At 43.2% G+C, this 24,395-nt stretch overlaps 1 protein-coding gene across 1 annotated transcript; it reads right to left on the bottom strand.

Annotated features, from left to right (window-relative positions):
* Positions 1-19,780: 19,780 nt before the first annotated feature.
* On the bottom strand, positions 19,781-23,153 carry LOC307013127 (uncharacterized protein). The gene is made up of 2 exons (XM_079640388.1): positions 22,865-23,153; positions 19,781-22,746 (listed from the first exon to the last, which is right to left on the bottom strand). Exons 1-2 carry the CDS (start codon positions 23,055-23,057, stop codon positions 21,557-21,559), a joined length of 1,383 nt encoding a protein of 460 aa, XP_079496514.1. The 5' UTR covers positions 23,058-23,153; the 3' UTR covers positions 19,781-21,556.
* Positions 23,154-24,395: the final 1,242 nt, after the last annotated feature.

Below are 24,395 nucleotides of genomic sequence, written 5' to 3' on the forward strand. Positions count from 1 at the left end.
GCCCGGAGCAAGGTCAATTGCTGAATGCCGCAGCCGACTAAGGCCGCTATGCAACAGTGGAGGATTAGAGAAATAGGTGTTTGTCTTGCACTCCGTGGCGAAGTGGGGAGGTGGAACTTCCACCCCGCTACGGAACCCGTGGTGGGACCCTTGAGTCAGACGGTTCGTCTTGGAAACGCTTCATATCGGTCGGCCCGGGAGGTAAGAGACACGCAGGGTAACAGACACGCAGGGTTACCCCCACGCAGCCCACGCAGCACACGGAGGAGGCAGGGGAGTCAGGTACCCGGAGGCGCACGGCCGCCACACCGCACTGGAGTCAGGGTTTCGAGTTTTTCGAGCCAGGTCCCGGTGAAACGCAGGACTCCAGCAGGAGCCTCCAGCAGACCCCCCCGACGGTTCCCTCGTCCCTCCCGGCCATCAGAGTCGAACCAGCAGTTCGGAGGAACCAACCGCCAGAGCACCGGCACGAGGCCGGGCCGGCAGAGGCCCTCCGATGGCGGGTCGCGTTTGCCATTCGATCTGTGACATCCATAGAAAATGGGTGAAAATGAAAAAATGTATCCCAAAATAGTGCCTCATAATGCGGGTAGAGTCCCCTGCCAACTCCCCTTGCATTCCTCCAGACTCAGAAAAAGTCTAAGTCAACTTTTTGGAGAACCATAAAAAAGGGCTAAAAGTGTTAAAATGTATCCTAAAAATAGTGCCTCATAAGGCAGGTAGAGTCCCATCAAACTCCCCTTGCATTCCTCCAGAGGTCATTTAAAAAACTTAAAGTTTGTTAAGAACCATGCTGGGGGGTCTCCGAGGCAACAAATGTGTCCGAGAAACTCAAAGTTTGCAACCATGACAGAGGGTGGTTGCTCCACAAGTCGTATGCAAGCCAGACTGCAGTTGGAGCTGTATCTACAAAAATAATGTGTCCGAAAATACTGCTCATAATGCAGCTAGAGTTTCCTGAAAACTCGCCATGCATTACTCCACTGTCACAAAGTAAGAATTTACTTTTTGGAGAACTGTAGAAAACAGGTAAAAGTGTTCAAATGTATCTGAAAATTGTGTCTCATAATTCCTTGACAACGCCTGCATTCCTCCAGAGACCAGTTTCCCAAACGCAAAGTTTTGCAACCATGACAGAGGGTGGTTGCTCCACAAGTGGTATGCAAGCCAGACTGCAGTTGGAGCTGTATGTACAAAAGTAATGTGTCCAAAAATACTGCTCATAATGCGGCTAGAGTTTCCTGAAAACTCGCCTTGCATTCCTCCACTGTCACAAAGTAGTGATGGGATTTATGGCTCTTTGAAGGGAGCCGGATCTTATGGCTCCGTTCCTTTCAAAGAGCCATCCAAAAGAGCCGTTTTTTTTGGCGGGGTTACTTGGTTTGTCTGTGAAATAATCACCAGGATAATGATTGACTGTATTGCCAGACCTAATGTCAATAATCTGCTTTGTAAACACGACACAAGGTGGCACCATATCCATGTCATTCATTTCCGTGAATGTACTACTTTGAATTTACCCTCCGTATGTGTTAAGTAAATAAAGTTGCCTTGCCTTGAATGAAATTCACGCAACTCTTAATATAGATACTGTGTTTTTAAGTGGCGATGGAGATCATTTGTTGGCCCTGCTTTAAAGGATATTTTGCCTTTACAAATGGTGCGCTTTTTTGGTTGAATTGCATCAAAATGCTGCTGCGTTTTCGCGTTTGGCTCATTTTCCATCCGAAAAACACGTCGTCTACCTGTCCTGTAGCCTACCACTTGTTATGACTTCTCTCTCTCTCGCGTATTCCGTTAAGACCCACCCCATCTCACTCCTCCTGCTGAAACCTACTAATCAGAGTAGGGGCGGGTCTTCACAGAATACGTTTGGGGAACAAAATCAAGCTTTTTAACAGGCGAGTGGATTTTGGCAGGCAGTGAGTGCGGACTAACAATTGAACGATAACAAGAACGGCTCTCACCAAGTACGACTCGGTTCCCCTCGTTCATACCAAAGAGCCGTTCAAAAGAATCGGCTCGTTCGCGACCGACACATCACTATCACAAAGTAAGACTTTACTTTTTGGAGAACCGTAGAAAACGGGTAAAAGTGTTAAAATGTATCCGAAAATTGTGTCTCAGAATTCCTTGACAACGCCTGCATTCCTCCAGAGACCAGTTTGGGAAGAACCATGCTTGGGGGTCTCCGGGCAACAAAATTTATCCGAGCCAGAGTGCACATACAGCGGATGAATTCCTCCATGAAGTTACACAGCCGTTTTTTTTCTGAGTCCTCTCAAAAACCGGGTTTCCGATTTCGTGCAGACAGTAATCTGAAAAACATGAACGGATTTTTCGGACGGAGCTTGGATTCCCCTCTCCGTTGTAAATTGCAACTGGGGGGTGGAAAAGTGTTCGGGGCTTCGGTCCGAAGCGCCGAAGGGTTGACCATCTCGGAGCCCCTTCTCCGTTGGCACTCATTAATTTTTTCGAGAATTTTTCAAAACTTCATTTTTTATTATTTTAAGATATAATGGACCGTTTTCTTTCATCTTTTTTTCTTTCCACGGGTGGGGGCCTATGGCAGGCCGCCTATGAGCTCCCAAATTCAGCCTGGAACCTCCAGGATTTGTGGGATAAGCTCCATAAACTGACAAATCATCCAACCATTTCACTTTTATAGCCCAAAGATATATAATACAAATACATTAAAATAGTAAAAGGTACAATTGTGCTCCGCATTACCCGGAATTTGATTTATATAGCCCCAAAAAAAAATGATTAAAAATCATTTTCGTGGGGAAAAGTGTTAAAACGCCTGATTAAAGCATATGCAGGACCCCAGTGAGCTCCAGACTATGTGCATTGTGTTAAGGGACCATCTGAATGATAACATCCATCATTTGAAAGCAAAGGCCACGATTAAAAATCATTTTTAGGGGGAAAACGGTGGGTCCGTCCGTTTCGTTAACAAACTGATGGACAAGCCAGATTAAAGCATAATGCAGGACCCCAGTGAGCTCCAGACTATGTGCATTGTGTTAAGGGACCATGTGAGTGATAGCACCCATCATTTAAACGCAAAGGCCACGATTAAAAATCACTTTTAGGGGGAAAACGGTGGCTCTGTCCGTTTCGTTAACAAACTGATAGGCAAATGGACGGAAATGCGTCCGTTTCGTTAACAAACTGATAGGCAAATGGACAAGCGGGTAAAAACGGCCGAGTCGCTGCTCCAGGCTATGTGCATTGTGTTAAGGGGCCATGTGAATGATAACATCCATCATTTGAACGCAAAGGCCACGATTAAAAATCATTTTTAGGGGGAAAACGGTGGGTCCGTCCGTTTCGTTAACAAACTGATGGACAAGCCTGATTAAAGCATAATGCAGGACCCCAGTGAGCTCCAGACTGTGTGCATTGTGTTAGGGAACCCTATGAATGGTGTACATGAGTGTATACATGTTTTAAATAGTAGGATATCTCCAGGGCGCATAACCACATTTTACAAGCCAGGGAAGGTGCATGGATCCTGGGTAAACACTGATTAAGTGTTAAATGTGTGGAACAGTGTTTTGTCACTTTCAAAACTCTCCTGTCATTGACCGGAGAAATTGAGTCAATGTTGTATTCAATCTGGCCATTAATATTCCAGTGAGACAAAGTACGTACATTGACCGGAGTGATCCCATGTTAATTTTGTCCAAAAACCGGAGCATTCCCTAGCCCGGGGATACAAATTGCAGTTCCGACGTCGGCCCCTAGCCTTCGGCCGGGTCAGAATGACAGTTGTCAGCGACCCGGCGAAGGCCTTAGCGTTATCCGTCCTCTTGGCCAAGGGCGCAATCGAGCCAGTAGGCACTCTGCTTCAGCCCGGGGGGTTATACTCGGCGTACTTTCTTGTGACCAAGAAAGTCGGCGGATTCCGTTCAGTCTTGGACCTCAGAGGCCTCAACAGATTCCTGAAGGTGCTGTCCTTTCATATGATAACCACAGCAGACACCCTTCGTGTTGTCACACAGGTGGAGTGGTTCGCAACTGTGGACTTGAGGGACGCCTACTTCCACGTGCCAATTGCATCCCATCACCGGAAGTTCCTGAGGTTCGCCTTTCGGGGCCAACACTATCAGTTCCGGGTGCTTCCCTTTGGTCTCTCCCTTTCTCCAAGGGTGTTCACCAGGATCGTGGCGGCAGCTCTCGCACCCCTGCAGGGGCAGGGCGTTAAGGTCGACTGGCTGGTCTGCACACCATCCCGGCCTCAAGTGGCCCAGGATACGGCGTGCCTCTTGTCTCACGTAGCCCGGTTGGGCCTGAAAGTGAACACCGAGAAGAGTTGTCTGGACCCTGCCCAACAGGTCACTTACCTGGGGATGGTCCTAGATTCGGTCGCCATGAGGGCCTACCTGACACCTTGTCGTGTGGATGACATTTCCCACCTTCTTCCCATGTTCAGGCTGGGCAAGATGGTGCCTTACATCCAGTTCCTCCGGCTCCTGGGCATACTGATGGCTGCCACAGCCGTTGTGCCCTTAGGACTGCTGTCTTTGCGCCCCATGCATACGTGGCTGAACAGCCTCCACTTGGACGCCAAGTGGCACAGGCATAGGGAAGTCAGGGTGTCACAGTGGTGCCTCCACTCTCTGTCACGCTGGGGGGACAGGGCCTATCTTCTGATGGGTGCGTCCATGGGCGCCATCCCATCCCGCCGGGAGACTGTCACCGTGGATGCATGTCTCTCAGGGTGGGGTGCAGTGTGGCGGGGCAGAACTGCTCAGGATCAGTGGTCCGCCCAGGAGAGTGGGCACCATATCAATGTGCTAGAGCTTTGGGCTGTGCTGCTTGCACTCAAGCACTTTTTACCCCAACTGGCGGGCAGGCATGTGCTTGTTTGTTCGGACAACATGTCCGCCGTTGCCCATATCAACCACCAAGGGGGCACCAGGTCCGTCCAGCTGCTCCGGCTCTCACAGAACCTCTTGTCTTGGGCCTCTCCCCGCCTGACCAGTCTGCGGGCAGCCTTTTTACCAGGAGACCGATATCAGGTTGCGGATTTCCTCTCTCGGCACAAACCTCCACCGGGGGAGCGGAGGCTTCATCCAGAGGTGGTCGAGTCAATTTGGAGCCTTTTTGGCAGGGCCGAGGTGGACCTCTTCGCCTCGGAAGAATCGAGGCACTGCCCCCTCTGGTTTTCCTGGACGGAGGTGACCAGCCCGATGGGGCAGGAGGCTCTGGCGCACGACTGGCCAGACAGTCTCCTGTATGCCTTCCCGCCACTGCCTCTGATATTGCAGACGCTTCACAGGGTTCTTACTCATGGGCACAGTCTCCTTCTGGTCACCCCCGCTGGCCGGGGAGAGTTTGGTTCCCACTGCTGCGCAGTCTCTGCTGCAGCCCACCATGGCGTCTCCCCGACAGGAAGGACCTTCTGTCACAGCTCAGGGGTCAGATCTGGCATCCCGACCCTCACCGCCTTCAGCTCTGGGCCGGGCCTCTGAGGGGCCAAACCCACTGTTGAGCGTTTTCACGGCATCTGTCAGGGAAACTATCCTGAATGCCAGAGCACCATCCACTCGAGCACAGTACGAGTGCAAATGGAAGCTCTTCTCCCACTGGTGTTTGGGTAAGGCCGGGAATCCGGAGCATTGCTCTGTGGCCACCATTTTAGAGTTGCTGCAGTCCCTTCTAGATAGTGGTCGTTCTCACTCCACTTTGAAGGTCTATATGGCTGCTATATCTGCCCGACATGTGGGAGTCGACGGCGCCACAGTGGGGCGCCACAGATTGGTGTCCCTATTCCTGAGAGGGGCTTTACGGCAGCGTCCCCCTAGCACCCTTAGGGCTCAGGCTTGGGACCTGCCCCTAGTGCTGGATGCCCTGTCATCTCCTCCCTTTGAGCCCCTGGCCCAGGTGGGGCTTAAGTGGCTGTCCTTGAAGGCAGCATTTCTGCTTGCCATAACCTCAGGGAAACGAGTTTGAGAGCTACATGCCCTCTCCGTGAGCGATACATGCCTGAGGTGGAACTCCGATGGCTCGGGTGTTGCCCTCTGGCAGAATGTGACGTTCCTGCCCAAGGTGCTTCCACTAGCCCACTCCAATCGACCTATCCAGCTGGCGCGCTTTAATTTCCCACAGGAGAATGGCACACCTGAGTTGCTGTGCCCTGTGCGTGCCCTAGAGGCGTATAGATCTCAACATCTTGGGCTGCCCTGAGAGGGGTGCCCCTGGAGACCATCTGCGCCGCGGCGTCGTGGGCATCGTCTGGCACATTCTCCAGGTTCTACCGGGTCAATGTCGCCACTCCCCATCCTTTGGGCGTGGTCCTGTTGCCGAGCTCCGCTGCTTCCAGCCAGGTAAGCAAGTGTTTGGATTCTTCATAACATGGTTGGCATAAGTCATCCAGTGCTAAAGCACCGCCTCTGGCGGTCAGTGGGGACGAAATAGAACGATAGTTACGGCTGTAACTACGGTTCTTTGAGTCCTGGATGACCGCCAGAGTATCCTGTCACTCAGAATTCTTGTGTGCTCGCGAGAAGATTCTGGGAACCAATCCGCTAATGACGCCAGCCTATGTAGCCGGTGTCACGTGGGTCACAGGTGACTTTGTTGTTATTAGGTACTTGAACTGCGCATACGTGCGATGGATATATCCAGTGCTAAAGCACCGCCTCTGGCGGCCATCCGGGACTCATAGAACCCTAGTTACAGCCGTAACTATCATTTTAATTCCCACTTCATTTATTTGCCACTCTTTTTTCCTTTCTATGATACTCACATCTATATTAGCTTCCGGGAAAAGCCATGGGGGAACACTGCTAAATGGGCTTGCTTTGGCAAACTTTATGGTCTCCACTCCACTCCATATGCCCTCGTTCTCTCCTTACTTGTCCAGCCAAACCGAGAAGGGTCCAGCTGCAGCCGCAGTCAGACGGTGGAGGTTGAACTTGTAGGAAGTTGTACTTCCAAATATGGTCAGAAGAGAGCGCGCCCAACACGTGAGACGCTGACACGAGGATATTTAATGAGAGATGGAGGTTTACAGAGAACAGACAACAGACAATATGGCACACCGAGTACAGGTAATTAACGTCTTGTGGATTTAAATATAATTACATACTATTTAGGTTCTCGGTTGTTTATCGATTTGGCTGTTTAGCGCAGTGTAATTGTGTTCATTTTGCTAATTTGTATTTTAAATATTCAATTTAAAGGAATGGAATACATAAATAATATATATATGTGTATGCTAACTGAGCGAGCATGTTCAGTTAGCATACATGCTAGCTCAACGAGCATGTTAAGCTAAGAGCTAAGATATATCTTAGCTTGACCGATGGAACAATGCATGATTTTGTGTAAGTTTTAAATATTCATTGAAGGTGTCTTTCACATTTGAATGTTTATTTATTCAAAACATGTATTAGTTGCTTGCTATACTGTAGACATATGTATAATTATATTATTATTTTAAGTGTGGTTTAAAGTAAACTTATATAAAGTTATTGGGTTGAGCCAAGTAACCCAGGTCGATGCAATCAGGTAATTAGGACAGAGCCTCTGTTTTTAGATGGGGTTTGTGGCCATGCTGTAGGCGGCCTGACGTTTAAAATAAATGATCAAATCTTATCTGTTAAGATCAATGTTTTATTTAAAAGGTTTTTATTTATTTGTTTAAGGAGGGACCCCAGAGCCAAGGGCAGGAGCAGACCACCTTCTCCCGCCACAGGCAGGATCAAACTCTCGGTCCGGCAGCTTCCCCGGTGATGGGCTCCGTGTAACAAGTCCCCTCAGTCTGTGCGGGGAGCCGCGCCGTTCCCAGGTACTCACCATTCTGCCCAATCTTTACCACTGTGATGCTGCTGTCATCGCTCGCCTCTCCTCCTCACTATCCCGTCGGGGGTCGCCATGTCTCTGGTACTGTTATTTTGCGAGTCGCAGGCTGAAAAGTCTCATATACTTAATTCTAGACATAGCACATGGTATATATTGTACGACTTTGTAATTTTTGAATGTTGATACAGCCTATACTGTGCCATTCACACAGACAATAAAAGTGAATTTTGAAATAACAAATAGGTTTATGTTTCAAGTTTATTTGCATTAAAAATGTGTGTTTAAACCCTTCTGTTCAAAGTTGAATATTTTGTTTATTAAAAGATTAAATCTTTAAAAATATGCGATTTGCCATTTTTAAAGTTTGATGGAAGAAATTAAAATATAAGTCACTGACATGGAGCTTTAGGACTGCAGTGCTTTAAAACATTTTTTTAGTTGTTTCAGTTTTGAAGAGTGAATATGGATGTTAAATTCACAAATTAGTATGAATTATCTTAAACAAAACAGGATCTTGAGCCATGATGCCTGTTTTTAAAGTACAGAAACATTCAGAATGCATGACGATTCCTTCAAAGGTTTTGTAATAGACCCCTAGTACTCTTAATTTATAAAGTAATAATAATAAATGTGAATGATTGAGCTCATTAGTGACCGGACGGGCCCTCCTAAAAAAGTCAATGATGATCATTGTGAAGGGGTGTCCAGTCCATATCAATAATATACCAAACTACAGGCTAATGTGAGATTCAGAAATTAGTTAAAATCATGTTTTCATGCTATAGTAGGCCTACCTTACCAGAACCTGTTTGAAACCTTAATGACCCCATGATGTGATAATTTTATCTTAAAACCTTTAACAATTATATTTAGATGTTTATAAATATCTACATTTCTGTATAAATACATGTATAGCAGTTAGACATAGATAATTAATAGATGATCTCATTATTACCTATTTTATATGTACTAAAAAACAAAGTTTACTAAGCCCCCTTTTTGTTTTAATGTATTAATTAGACAATGATTTGTGCTTAAAGTCCTATACTGTTGTTTCCCAAACGGATAGACTAGGTTATTAATTAATTTGCCAAATAGTTGCTTAAAACGCTACAATAACATTTGCAATTTGTTTTTAATCTGCCATGTACGGTATCATTAGGCTTGTTTGAGATGGGCTGCGGCTCGCCTCGAAAGTAAACGAGAATAGCCGATTGCAGCTGGGGGTTCTCAAAAAGCTCGCCTGAAGTCGGACAGCTCGGAGTCGGCTTGACTCGGTTTGCAATGGCCGAAATTAGGTTGGCGTTCTTCGTTGCAGTTGAAGTGGATGCAATATAAATCCCACAATTATCACTACCAATGAATGACTCAAGTGTCAGTTCATTTGAAAACAAATCAATACAAGGGGGGTTGAATCCTACATGTAAAAGACAGAACTACTTCCGTCAGTGGTCTTGACCAGTTTGCATTTATAAAGAATGCACTAATGTGTTTAATCGTTAATATCAGATATGTACTAAGTAAATACATTTGTTCCTGCTCAAGATTAGATTCAACTTTATTGTTATTTCACAGATTACAGGTACTGAGACAACGAAATGCAGTTTAGCTTCTAACCAGGAGTGCAAAAAGCAGTAGCCTAAAGTGAAAAGTAATGTACACAATCTACAGAATAAAATATAGAATGAATTGAATGATGAATAAACAGTGAGGGGTATGAATACACTAGATATACACACAGTAGCCTGTGAGCAGTATGAACAGTATTAACAGTGTGTATGAATATGCTAAGATAAAGTATGAAAACGGTAAGCAGTGCAAGTATAGTATAAAATATATAGATATTAATTTCATGATGATCAACATTGTGGAAAAATGATGAAAAATGTGAATGAAAGTTGCGACGTAAAACTGACACAAAACAACAACAAACTTTTGCGGAGCCAATTGGAGAGTTTCATCACCAGCACGGGGTAAAACCCACCAAGAGCCGCTTTCACACAAAGTACTTTGCCGTACTTAGTGCCCAGCTCTCAGTGCCAGCACTTAGTACCCTCATGGAACTATACGGGTTCTTCTGCTCTGGCAGCCAGGCATGACGGGTAATCTGTGACGTTTCGCTCTCTCAAAAGTTGGGCCATTTTGACTTCATGCGCCAATGAGCAGCTCTCATAGGAAAGAACGAGACCCTTCTTATAGAGAGGCGAAGTCCCACCCATCTATTTCCGACCCATGGGACCTTATTCCGGAAAAATTATGTATGTCAATGGGGAGAGAAAACTTATCTTTTGATCCCGTTTTAATTGTGCCATGAATTACACATATGATGTTTGTCTTTTCAACTTCATGCTATCTGCACAAATGGTTGACATTGAACATTAAAAAGATCAGGCAGTTCAGGGAGAATCGAAGGAAGGCAGGCAGGCAGCTTTGCATGACATTCTTTTTTCCTTGTGGTGATAGTAAGGGTAGTCAATCCCTTTTTTGGCAAGACAGTAGTGACAGCCATCTTGGTGACGTGTGTTGTTGTGCGAGACCAGAGATGTAGTTCATTGAGCGGTTTCACACAAAAAAAGTCTTACTTCACAGTTTTACGGCAAAACATTTTTCTTTTAACTTGCAAAATTATCTTTTAAATTGACAAACATCATAATGTGTAATTCGTGGCACAATTCAAAAAAGAAAGATAACTTTTCTCTCGCCATTGACTTAATAATAATAATTCCGAATAACTTTTCCGAAATAAGGTTGATGATAAATGAGGTCCACCGGAAAGGGAGGGACTTCGCCTCTCTATTATACATCCATGGGCCAAACCCACACTCCATGGTTGCGTTCCGATAATCCAAAAATCAGCTCCTAATTTCTAACCCTATCTCCTATTCCTTGACCTCTGAGTGAAACGTCACAGGGTTAAGGGATAGTGGATAGGAGAATTCAAAAGGACTTAGGAGAAGAGACTGCGGTACTTTAGAGAATTTCGAATGCACTTTCACTATCCGACGTGTTTATGATGCGCCAGCGGACGTCATTGTGTGCGTCTGCTTCTGTGGTGAAACTATGGAAACTACAGTGTTCTATACAACGGACTACATGGATGTATAATAAGAACGAGGGACTACTGTAAACTCATCTAGAGACTCTGCACCGTGCTCTGATCCTGTTGTTTTATGCTTTATGAACGTGGACAATAGAGAAACATATTCTTCATGACCAAAGTTGTAATTGAAATAAAAAAGGAAAGTGAAATTTATGCTCGTCACCCTCTCCCTCCGGTCCACATTAATACAAATGATCCCAATACGTATGATTGTATGAAAATATCTTAAAATAAATACAAATGTATTTATTATAAACGTTAGTCCTTAACATCTAACACTGTGTATATCACCATTCAAACATCTTTTAAAAGTTGAACAAACCCCACACAGCTCAGTGAAATGTTGACTTTATTTGATCATTTCAGTAAAAACTAACTTTAGTATTTCTCTTTTTGATTATAATACTGAACAAAGCAAAGCACTTTGGCAAGTTACCACATACATTTTAAAATGCTTAATAAGCACCGTAACTTTCATGATATAACTTCTCCGTCATAATCGTTTCTTTCCGTGAACGGCCGAATGTTGTGTGACGGCAAATGCTGCGGCTGCAAGGCATTGTGGGGCAGCACTTTCTCCTCTCCTTTCGGTAAGGGAGGTCCAGTGGTTCCTAAGCTAAAGGAGGTTATAAAGGAAGTTTGAAACCTCCTTTCCTTTCATTTAGAGAATTGGAATGGCACTTAACATGGCTGCCACTGACGTACTTCCGGGTCATTTCACTTGGTTAGGAAGGTTCCTGAGCTAAATGGACTGTCACTACCCGATCTGCAGCTCTGCCCGATCTGCAGTGCGCATGTGCGAGATGGTCCGCCATATTGGATAACTCCGAACAGCAACCCAAGTAGGACAACATTGACACAGTGGCTTTCAAAAAGCTCAAAAATAAAACGAGAGACAGATGAGTTATTGTTATTACAACGTGACTTCACTATTATTTAACAACTCTTTTTATTGGGTTCTTTTATTTGGGGTTAAGTACATTGTCAGAATAAGTGAGAAATGGATTTAACTTCTGTTAGACAGCTATCATACTGAATACATATTTACTGTGAACGTGTGCAAAAATATATGGCATATAGCTTATACATGGCCATATCAGGGTCCCATTAGTTGTATTTTGTGATACTGGCATCAGGTTACTTGAATGTTTTAAATAAAAGCTCATTTGTAATTGTAATGGAAGAACTTTTTAAAGTAGTACTCCTAACCCCGCAAGTGACCATTATGTTGAAAAGATGTACCAAGTTTTAAATGTAAGTGGCCTGTCTCCTGTGTGGATTCTCAGGTGTCTCTCAAGTAAGGAATTATAGTTACAATCTTTTCCCCATGTGTTATATTTTTTATATTGTTATATTTTCAATCATGCTATTTTTAGGCATATATTATGGGTCTCAGATATATAAAAAAAATGTAAAAAACATGTCTATGAAGTGTTTTGCACAACATACCAAACAGATCATGCATTTTGGACATCCCTCATATCCCTCTGTTTCAGCCCTGTTAGAGAAGTGCTGATTCTGGGTCAGTAGAGCTGGCCCTGCCCCCTTTAGAGCACGCAAGCAAGCTGTGAGCTGCAGAGAGATAAGTGGCTGCACTGCTCAGATACAGTTAAATGCTGCCTTCATTAAATGCCATATCATGTTCCAAACCACATCAAGGATTATTTCTGAAATAGTATGGAGCTCAAATGCTTTTTTCTTGCGGGTGTACTACAAGGTGAGTTCCTTTTTTAATTTCCTGCTTTTTTACACATACTCTCTACAGTACACGTTAGCTCTGAGTGTTAGTGATGCTTGCTAATGTAAACAAAGAACATATTACCTCCAAAACACGTCACGCATTGTTTCTGACGGCGACGTTTCTGATAGCGCCGTGGGTGTAAAGCCAGCCCACATTTCCGATATTACGTCATATCGCCAGCAAATCTGGATCAGCTCCGTTGTACCCCCGTTTTGAGATATTCGGGTGCGGAGGAAAAGAGAGGGTTTTGTTTTCTGACACTTTGTGAGTTCCCTGACACACCGGGGACACATATTTATGTATAAATGGCATAAAAAAGTGCATTTTGCATGATAGGAGACCTTTAAAGGCTGTTAACCTGTGTGAGTATGACAGTGCAACTCTGACAAATGTATGTTGTTTGCAGTGTTATATTGAATTTTTTGACATTGATTCTGTAGTTTTGGCTCTAGTTGACTGTAGCCCTTTCTCAATTGTCACATTTCTGCCTCCTCGCCTACTCGACTCCTCAGTCCTCTGGTAGTGACCCGGAAATCGATTTATATGACCGAGCAGAGGTGGGAGTAAGTCCTTCATGTGCAAGTCATGAGCAAGTCTCAAGTCTTGACCTACAAGTATCAAGCAAGTCCCAAGTCACTGTGGTGAGAGTCAAGCAAGTCAAGTCAAGTCATTGCTCAGGTCAAGCAAGTCAAGTCGAGTCAAATTCTGATGAATAAACCCAGTTTCCGCATTTCCGCATCAGTTAAAAGACAGTGGTTATGAAAATGGATTCAACCCACACTATGATCTTCATTACATACACAGTTAATCATTTGAAATCTGATTTAGACCGATGACAATCATATTAGATCAATATTAACCCCAGAGCTGCAGACAATATAGCTAGGACTCAATCAAAAAGTCGGTTCAAAAAGGCAGAATTCCAGGTAAGAAAATCATATATGGCATTTGCCGTTACACATATTTAATTTCAATTTTTGTTAACACTAGAACCGCCAACAGCGTCAGCCCCTACATAGATATGATTTTCAAATCATTTAATTTGTTCCTCTTGATAATTTCCTTATAAACTAAGTAGGACGATTTAAAACTCACTTAATTGGGTTCATTTATAAATTGCTTCAGTTTATCATCATAACAGATCAAAAAGTTCAGATTCATTTTACAATAAATCAAGGAATGATGCACTTCTACAAACAAAAACAACATAATTAAAAAATGTAAACAAACTACCGAAGTAACTTCTGATAATAACACCTGGGAAATAAACGAGGCATCTCTTTTCCTCTCCTGACAGCCCGTCAGTATCAGGGTTAGTCAAAATGAATCCCTTGGCGGTTCTAGTGTTCATTTACCGATTTGTCTTCTCTTTGCAATGCTTAATCGATTTGAAACCGAGTCTAACATAGCTTAAACTTAACGTTAGCTTTCTAGCTAACACAACACATGCACGCACCTTTCTCTGTGTTTTTTTGTTGTAGAGACGAATGAAGTTGGATGTTGTGGTGGTCGTGTCACTGATCTTTATGCTGCAGACCCTGCATACCGCTGTTCTCTTCTTATTACCGTCATCGACAACATAATCCTTGAATCCAAACTTGACTATTTTTGGAGTAACGCTAGCCGCTGCCATGTTAACTGACACTCCTGCCGTCTAATGGGTTGCCAGGTTTGCGCGCACGGCGCTATAATCACCCAATCACGTTTTTTGAAAAAACTACGTAATATCTCACTACAAAAACAAACTCAAATATTTAATTTTAAACAGTCAAGTCCTTTCAAGTCATCTGTCTCAAGCTTAAGTCAAGTCTCAAGTCATGAATACCAAGTCAAAGTCAAGTCAAGTCTTTTATCAATGCTAAGTCAAGCAAGTCTCAAGTCAAAAAATATGCGACTCGAGTCCCCACCCCAGTGACCGAGGATACACTGATGTATCCTCTGCGGATGTATTTCCGGCAACAGTAATGTTTAAAAGAGGCGTGATGCACGGCTGGACCGATCTCAACCAATGACAGCTGTGCAAGCTTCCCTGGATATAAGGCAACTTTTTTGTTTTATTAACTGCTTCAATCGTGACGGGATGTTTACAGTGAGAACAGCTGCTGAGGTCACTGCAGAAAGCAGAGCAGTGTGTCTTGGCTCTGCATGTCTATTTGACCCTGAGTCATGCTCGCCTCCTTTCTGATCTTGGCTCTCAGCTACATGACTGGTGCACAGCTCCTCCTGCTCCTCTTCAATCAGTGGAGGTTCTGTGCAGCAGGGATTCAACTTTTCCCCTGTGTGTGTTTCTGTGTGGCTTCCCAAGTTACTACTGAATATGGTATTTTTACCAGAGATGATGCAACAATGCGGATCCTCCCCTGTGCGGCTTCTCATGTGGACTTTCAATTATACATCATATCGGACACATTTCCCACATCTTTTGCAAGAAAACGTCTTCCACCCATGTGGAATTTCATAATATGCCTTTTAAATGTTGATGTTCTACAGAATCGTTTCCCACACGTTTGGCACAGAAATGGCTTCTCCCCTGTGTGAATTCTAATATGCTGTTTCAAGTGGCTTTTATGTCTGAAAGCTCTCCCACATGTATTGCAAGGAAATGGCCTGTCACCTGTGTGAAATCTGAGGTGCGTCTTCAGTGACGAGTTATTTTGAAAGTCTTTTCCACATAAGTCACAATTGAAAGGCTGTTTACCTGTGTGCATCTCTGACAAATTAATGTTGTTTCCTTCATAACTGGTATTTCTGTGATATTCATTCTGTGGTCTTGGCTCTGCATGTCCAGTTGATCCTGAGTCTTGCTCGCCTCCTTCCTGATCTTGGCTCTCAGCTACATGAGAGTTGTGAGAGAGGAGCTGGTGCTCACTCTCCTCCTCAGTAGCAGTCAACATGAAGGCATCAGTGTCCTGCTCCAGTCCAAGCTGCTCTCCCTCCTGACTGGTGCACAGCTCCTCCTGCTCCTCTTTAATCTGTGGAGGCTGTGGCTCCTCTTGGTCCAGACTGGAGTTCCTCTGCTGAATACAGAGCTGCTGCTCAGAGAGAACCTGCTCCTCACAGACAGGATGCTGTGGGAGCTCTGGAGGGACAGAGAACAAATACAATAGGATAATGCTGTACACATAATGGAACTTGAGGACATGCAACGTTGACAATTCCTTTGTTTTCTGCTATTGAAGTGAGTAAGTGTTACACACCTATCCTTTGTATTTGTATATCCGGTTTCAAAACGACATCCAGCAGTCTGCGCTGCCGTCCGATCTCCTCCTCATATTCGACGATGGTTTTCTGAAAAACTCTGAATATTTCTTCAGCAGCAGCAGAGAGTCGCTCGTTAACAAACTCTCTCAAAAACTCAACCGAAGACATTGTTGCCTAAATATAGTTTATTTCCCACAAAACTACTATAACATCGTATCTTAGTTCACTCACTAATCGTTAGCGCCGAACCAACTGTAACAGAGCGTGGTTTGTTTACTTCCGGTGCGTGTTTTCTTCTTCTACTTCTTTTTGATTGTCATTTGTGAGCAACGAGTTAGTGATTTACCGCCCCATACTGGGCTGGAGAAGCATAAGTCTATTGCCAGTAAAACATAATTTGAAAAAAGAAAGGAAATGGGTTGCTCACCCTCGCCTTCGTGTCCACTTGTATTAATGGACATTACAGTTTTTCTCGATTGCTAACACACTAAATTATAGAAGAGCAAAACATTGGCTCAAATCTCCAAAACTCTAAACACGTTTTCAGCTTTTCACACAATTTACAAATCAACATGACACTTTTTGCAAACAACTGCACACTTTTCTCCACGTTAGACACAGGAATCTGACAGAAAGTCACGTGTTAGCACAAACATAACACTGATATTCAAAGTGCCTCACACATGGACCAATGATCAAGAAACACGTTCCACCTGACCAAACACCTCGTAGCATTATTGTTGGTTCATAAATCAGGATGTTAGCACTATCAAAAGACCACAGGTGAGTACTTTCTTACAGCAACAATGGAAGCCAACATGGAAGCAAGAGCAAGAGGAAGAGGAAGAGCTGGGCTGAGAGTGAGAGGAGGAGGAAGAGGTGGGCTGAGAGTGAGAGGAGGAAGAATGAGAGGTAGAGGTAGAGCTGGAGGGAGAGGACGTTCAGAGGGTTCAGCAGCCTAATCTAAGCTGATTTACTGTTGCCTCTGCAATCCGGACACTTAGATTTGAAAACAGGTTAGTTACCAGTTTGTAGCTCTGCATAATTCATGATATATCAGCGCTTATATCTGTTGTGTGAAACGTATTTACTTCATTACTGTAATTGAATTGTTGGCATGTTGCATACTATAACTGTAAACAAATCCTCCACAATGTACTGTGGTAAACTTACTTGTATGCAACACACACACTGACCATCCACTATATCTTTGTTGTTTATCTGAAGGACTGAGAAACAAAGAGGTGCCGGTGGAAGGCTAAGGATGTTCAATGAGGCACAGGCAGCAGCAGTTACAAACTGGGTTTTGGCAAACAATGCATCACACTTAGAGAGATCCGAAGCAGAGTAACTATGTGCTGAGATGCATGTTGCACAATGTTATGTTACATATTGTAAAACTCATTTGTATTTCTTCATTTACTGTATTTCTGTAAACTCAAGCAATGTTTCTCTGCATAAACCTCTACATACAGAGCATAGCCCATAACAGATGAAAGTGCTTTAGATTATGCTCAGCAGTGTGTAGTTGGGTGGTCAAACAATCTAGTATTAAGAATGAAGTGTGTTATATTTGGTGCTAAAGTTTGCATTTGGTAAGTGTTTATGTAGTTTTGAGTGCAGTTCTTCATTTAGCAGGAGAAATTAGGTGTTTTGCACTTTGGGTTTGTGGTTTTGTGAATTGTGTTCAGTGTTCTGAGAAACTGAGCAATTAAAAAAAAAATGTGTGTTAGCAATCGAGAAAAACTGTAATCCAACTGAGCGTGTAGGCTTGGGGAGTAACAGATTGAAATGCTACGTAATTACCAGTGGTGTAAAGTAACTAAGTACATTTACACAAGTAGGCCTACTAGAAAAGCGTTAAAAAAAACTAGGTAGGCCTAGGCTACTTTGACTTAAGTTGAGCATTTTCAAAGTTAACTACTTTATACTTTTACTCCACTCCATTTTGTAGGCGAATGTTTTACTTTCTACTCATTACATTTGTTTACAGATTTAGTTACTTCGAAGATGTATAATACAAAATATAAATTCACTAATACATTATTATAGGTTAAACTAGCCTGTGGATGTGTATAAAGTAATTATAATCAAAGCCACCTTTACCAAGTGCAAGTTATGAACACATTAATGCATAACGAATTATTAAACAATCATTTAAAATATCAGCTGCTTATTTATGCCATTCTGAATAATGAGTAGGCCTACTTGCTTATCCTTCTGGTGCCTAAAGTATATTTTGATGCCAATACTTATGTGCTTTGTTTTAATTAAGTACAATTTTGAATGCAGGACTTTTAAAAGTAACTGAGTAATTTGACACTGTCTTATTGTTACCTTTACTGTAGTAAAGTATCTGAGTAATCCATCCATCCCTGCTAATAACATCATCAAATGTAAAAATGTAAACTTTATTCTCATACAGTTGCAGAAAATAAGACGTAATCAGATTCCTCGTACATTTAACCAGTTAGGGTTAGGACTTCTTAACATTTAACAAACTGTGAATGTGTCATACCCACTTAACGGGAAGAAACTCAGCTATCAGACAATATTAACCATTTTTAGATAAACGAAACACAAAAGTGTAATATCAAGCCTCTGAATTAGCCCTGAGCGAAAAAATGCTAACGCACTTAGCAAAGAACTCACGGTATAATACTTTATTACTTGTCAGATCTGCACAAACAAGATATCAGATTAAAGCTGAGATTCCACAGATTCTAGAGGTACACGTATCATCACTGTGCGACCAAAACTCAGGGCAGCGAAACCCAGACAACACAATACGTAGCTTTACGGAGCCAAAGCGGCAAATATGTCTTACCTTTGCTGTTTTTCTGATCAAAAGTTGTGTTTAATGGCGTCCTCTCCACTTTCAGAGGAAGGGTCAGAGGAACTCAAATAAATTCTGGACTCCAGAGAGCATTCCGTGTCAGACCCCCCCTCGAAGTTTGTGTCTTCTTCAGGTGAGTCATGCAGCTCGCTGGCAGATGAAGGCTGCATGATTATTTCTAAAGTCTCTTCTGCACTGAAATGCTTCTTCATTTTTGTTCCTTCTCTTTGCTCCAGGTCTTTCTCCTTCTCTGCTCACTAATGAAATAACCCCTCGTCAAACTGCATGTTTGTCTTTGGCAGCTAGGTGCATAAACACACTAACAGTTGTTTTTGTTTTTGAGTAATCAAGCACCTCTTCAAAGACACATGAAACACATCCCTCAAAAGATGCCCTGTTGTTACCCATGAAATGATCTGTCCATGCTTACACACACACACACACACACACACACACACACACACACACACACACACACACACACACACACACACACACACACACACACACACACACACACACACACACACACACACACACACACACACACACACACACAGAGGTAGGAGAGGAGAGGTGTGTGCTGTTGTGCACAGGCCTAAGAAATAGTTTTTCCACCACCTGAGAGAGAGCACCAGGTCACATACTGCAGGACCTGCTGGTCTGCTGCTGGAAATGACACACATACACACACCACTCTCGGGGCCCCCTGGTAGTCACACGGCTCCATAATATAACAGGCAAAAATGTAAGAATTTCATGCATCGGCCTGCAGTGGGAAAATGGTTGAATCTGGTGTAGTAGAAATTTCAAATATCTCTACTTTTCTTCTAAATGAAATGCTGACATTACAAAATGCAAGCTTTTAAGCTTTTATCAAAACATGTGGTTTGAATGGAAGTCAATGAGGCATTTTTGGCCACGAAGGTGTCCAGAGGTAGTATCTGACACTAGGTAAAAAATAATAATTCAGTCAAATCAACTTTGTTGCTCATCTTTGACATATCCAAGACTCTAATAATCACCAAAGTTTTGAGCACATTAGAAGTTGTTTAAGAGATTCATGAAAAAAAACAGGACGACAAAATATTGATGCATGGATTTAATAGCAGTTTTTTGGGCGTGTACATTTTTGCCACTAAGGTGTAGAGAGGGTGCAAAATGCATCAAAAAAGTATATAAAACATGTAAGAGCAAACAACAATGGATTTAAAAAGAAGACTTCTTGCAAAAATTCCATGCCAAAAGCTGTAACAAAGCTGAAATTATCACTAAATAAAAATTTAAAAATGTAAGAAAATGCCTGAGGAGGGCACAAGGGTTAATAGAGACAATCCAAAACAAAATGAATGGACAGTTATCAGGCCCCATTAGTTGTACTTTGTGAGACTTGCATTAGGTTACTTGAATGGTTTAAAAGGTCATTTCTAATTGCAATGGAAGACATTTTTAAAGTAGTACTCCTACCCCGAGTACTAGGGGTAGGAGTACTACTAGGTGTAAACTTGGTAAATCTTTTCAACCATTATGTTGAAAAGATTTACCAAGCTTTGAATGTAAGTGGCCTGTCTCCTGTGGATTCTCTGGTGTCTCTCAAGTAATGAATTATAGTTACAATCTTTTTTACATTTGTTATATTTTAAAGGCTGTTAACCCGAGTCAGTATAACAGTGCAACTCTGACAAATTTGTGTTGTTTACATTGTTATATTGCATTTATGGACATTGATTCTGTTGTTTTGGCTCTGCATGTCCAGTTGACCCTGGCCGTGTCTCATTTCTGGGATTCCCCTCCTCGACTCCTATCCTCATGTCTTAGTCCTGCCCACAGGAGATGCGAGCGGAGGAACCGAGGAGAGAGGAGGGGAAGCAGCAGGCATTTAGAGAAATGAGAACTCCTCTCCTCTGAGCGGTCATTTTAAAGAGACATCCATTAATGATGACAGGAGGCACAGCAGCACTCTGTCTGATGGAAAGATGTGTTCATGACGACTTATATATTTACTTTTAATTAATTGACAGTGCGGTATAATGAGACAATAACAGGCTACAGATGCGGACACACACACACACACACACACACACACACACACACACACACACACACACACACACACACACACACACACACACACACACACACACACACACACACACACACACACACACACACACACACACACACACACACACAATTTCAGAATCCAACAGGTATGAGAGCATTCTCATAATAACCTAACACTATCCGAGACTGGATGTATCCCCCCCTCTCTGGTCTCTACAATGAGGAAAATAAATTATGGGCCAAAAGTTTTATTTACAAGTATTAAAAGTAAGCAGAGGACACCAAACCAACTGAGATCTGTCTGTCCACTGCATCTAAACACACACTGTACCACACACACACCTGCAGCTCCTAAAGCATATAATCAGGCTACAGCCATTGTGTATTTTATTATGTGAAGCACTCAATGGTTTTAGAAAAATATCGACTCTTTGTTTGTAGATATCTACTAAACTACAGCAAATAAAGAGAGTAGGCCTGTTATACTGAGTGATATATATTATACACACTGTTCTGCACGGACCTCACAGCTGTTCTCACTGTTAACATCGCGTCACGATGAAAGCAGTTAATAAAATAATATCCAGGGGATGCATGCAGAGCTGTCATTGGCTGAGATAAGTCCGGCCGTGCATCACGACTCTTTTAAACATCTATGTTCACGGAAATGCATCCACGAAGCCGTGGAGGACCCATCAGTGTATCCTCGGTTATAGCTCCTCCAGAGAGCCTCCTCGACGCTCGGTCCTCGAAGTGCATTTAGAGAAATTAGATGTCCTTCAACATGGCGCGCTGAAATTCATTTCCGGGTCACTACCGGAGGACCGAGGATTCGAGGAGTCGAGGAGTCGAGATCCCAGAAATGAGACACGGCCCCAGAGTCTTGCTCGCCTCCTTCCTGATCTTGGCTCTCAGCTACATGAGAGTTGTGAGAGAGGAGCTGGTTCTCACTCTCCTCCTCAGTAGCAGTCAACATGAAGGCATCAGTGTCCTGCTCCAGTCCAAGCTGCTCTCCCTCCTGACTGGTGCACAGCTCCTCTAGCTCCTCTTTAATCTGTGGAGACTCTGTGCTGCAGGGATTCAACTTTTCCCCTGTGTGTGTTTCTGTGTGGCTTCCCAAGTTACTACTGAATATGGTATTTTTACCAGATGCGTTTCCCACATGTTTTGCAAGAACATGGCTTCCCCTCATGTGGAATTTCAGATGATTTTTCAAAGCTGATGATCGACAGAAACCTTGTCCACACATTTGACACGAAAATGGCTTCTCCCCTGTGTGAATTCTCACGTGCTCTTTCAAGTGACTATTTTTTTTGAACGCTTTCCCACACATTTGGCACGAAAATGGCTTCTCCCCTGTGTGGATTCTCATATGCGCTATCAAGTTGCTATTTTGTCTGAACGTTTTCCCACACATTTGGCATGAATATGGCCTCTCACCTGTGTGGATTCTTGTATGAATGATTAATTCTGATTTATTAGCAAATATTTTCTCACAAGTGTTGCAAGAAAGTGTTTTTTTTATTGTGTGGATTTTCAGATGTTTGTCCAGTGATGATTTTTCCTGGAAATACATTCCACATGTATCACATTTGAAAGACTGTTGAGTATCACTGTGCATCTCTGACAAGTTCATGTTGTTTACATCTTTACTTTGACTTTTGCCTTTGTGATGTAGTTTCGGTTCTGCATGTCCAGTTGATCCTGAGTCTTGCTCGCCTCCTTCCTGATCTTGGCTCTCAGCTACATGAGAGTTGTGAGAGAGGAGCTGGTGCTCACTCTCCTCCTCAGTAGCAGTCAACATGAAGGCATCAGTGTCCTGCTCCAGTCCAAGCTGCTCTCCCTCCTGACTGGTGCACAGCTCCTCCTGCTCCTCTTTAATCTGTGGAGGCTCTGGGTCCTCTTGGTCCAGACTGGAGTTCCTCTCCTGAATACAGAGCTGCTGGTCAGAGAGAACCTGCTCCTCACAGACAGGATGCTGTGGGAGCTCTGGAGGGACAGAGAACAAATAAAATAGGATAATGCTGTAAACATAATGGAACTTAAGTTAAAGCAACGTTGCAAATGTCTATGTTTTCTGTTAATGCAGTTAGTACGTGTTACCTACCAATCCTGTGTATATTTATTTCCGGTTTCAAAACGACATCCAGCATTCTGCGCTGCCGTCTGATCTCCTCCTCGTAATTTACGATAGTTTTCTGAAAAACTCCAAATATTTCTTCAGCAGCAGCAGAGAGTCGCTCGTTAACAAACTCTCTCAAAAAGTCAACTGAAGACATTGTGGCCATAATAGAAGTCATTGTTTCACCACATGAAAAGCATACAACATTAGTTGACTCAATACATCGATATTGCTGAGCTAACGGTAACAGCGTTTATTGTTTACTTCCGCTGCATGTTTTCTTCTTATTATTATTATTTAATTGGGATGTGTGAGCAACGACTTAGTGATTTACCGCCCCCTACTGGGCTGGAGTGTGCACAAGTCAGGATTAATAATAAAAACAGAAAAATAAGTGTCCACTTGTATTCATGGACATGAATCCAAACTAGAGAATGCAATTCCTGAAGAAATTGCTAGTGGGAATGCTTGCTGAAAAGCTGACGCTAAACTGCTCTGCTGAAATGTAATGTGTAAGAAGAAAGTGAAGAATTTAGATTGAAATGATACATGAACACTGGGGGCTTGAATGTGTGAAGAGAGAAGAAAAGAAAGTAAAAAGGCTTGGAAAAGCATAATATTTGAACTGCAAGCTTTTGAACTAACTTGATGGTGAATGATATGTCGCCATGCCAACGGCATTTGATGACATCCCATAATACGCTTAGATGCGTTGATGGCTGCATCGTTACCAAACCTGTGAAGTTTTGGGCTATTTGGAGCATTTTCACTGGAGTTATGAGAAAACCGTGTTTCATGGCGAGCATTGTGTTGCCATGGCAACGGCATTTGAAGAAATCTCAAAACTGTCCCGTAGATGTCTTCACGGCTGGACTGTTAGCACACATGTGAAGTTTGAGCACTTTTTGAACATTTTGATAGGAGTTATAGCGACATCGTCTTTTATTTCCATGGAAACGGCATAGATGAAACCCCATAATTGACTTAAAGCTGTTGAGGGCTGGACTGTTAACCATTATCTGAAGTGTGGTGCTGTTTTGTCCCTTTTCATAGGCATTAAGCAACATTGTGTTTAATGACGAGGGATGCGTTTCCATGGAAACGGCATATGGTGAGATGTCAGATTTGACGTAGAGATGTTGAGGCATGGAGAGGTGATATACAGGTGAAGATTGTGGGACGACCGGACCGTGTCCATTGGAGCTACAACGACATCGTGTTTTATGGCGAGGGATGCATTTTCATGGCAACATCCTATGGTGAGATCTCAGATTTGGCGTAAAGCTGTTGAGGCATGGACCGGTGATATACAAGTGAAGTTTGGGGGACGATCGGACCGTGTCCATTGGAGTAGATGGTGAGGGATGCGTTTCCATGGAAACGGCATATGATGACACCCCATAATTGACATAGAGCTGTTGAGGGCAGGACCATTAACCATTATCTGATGTCTGCTGCTCTGAGTATGTCAGTTGAAGTTATGACATCATCGTGTTCCATGACACAGGTGTTTATA

This window comes from Notothenia rossii (assembly GCF_949606895.1).
Source record: "Notothenia rossii genome assembly, chromosome: 1".
In the NCBI taxonomy this organism is placed as follows: Eukaryota; Metazoa; Chordata; class Actinopteri; order Perciformes; family Nototheniidae; genus Notothenia; species Notothenia rossii.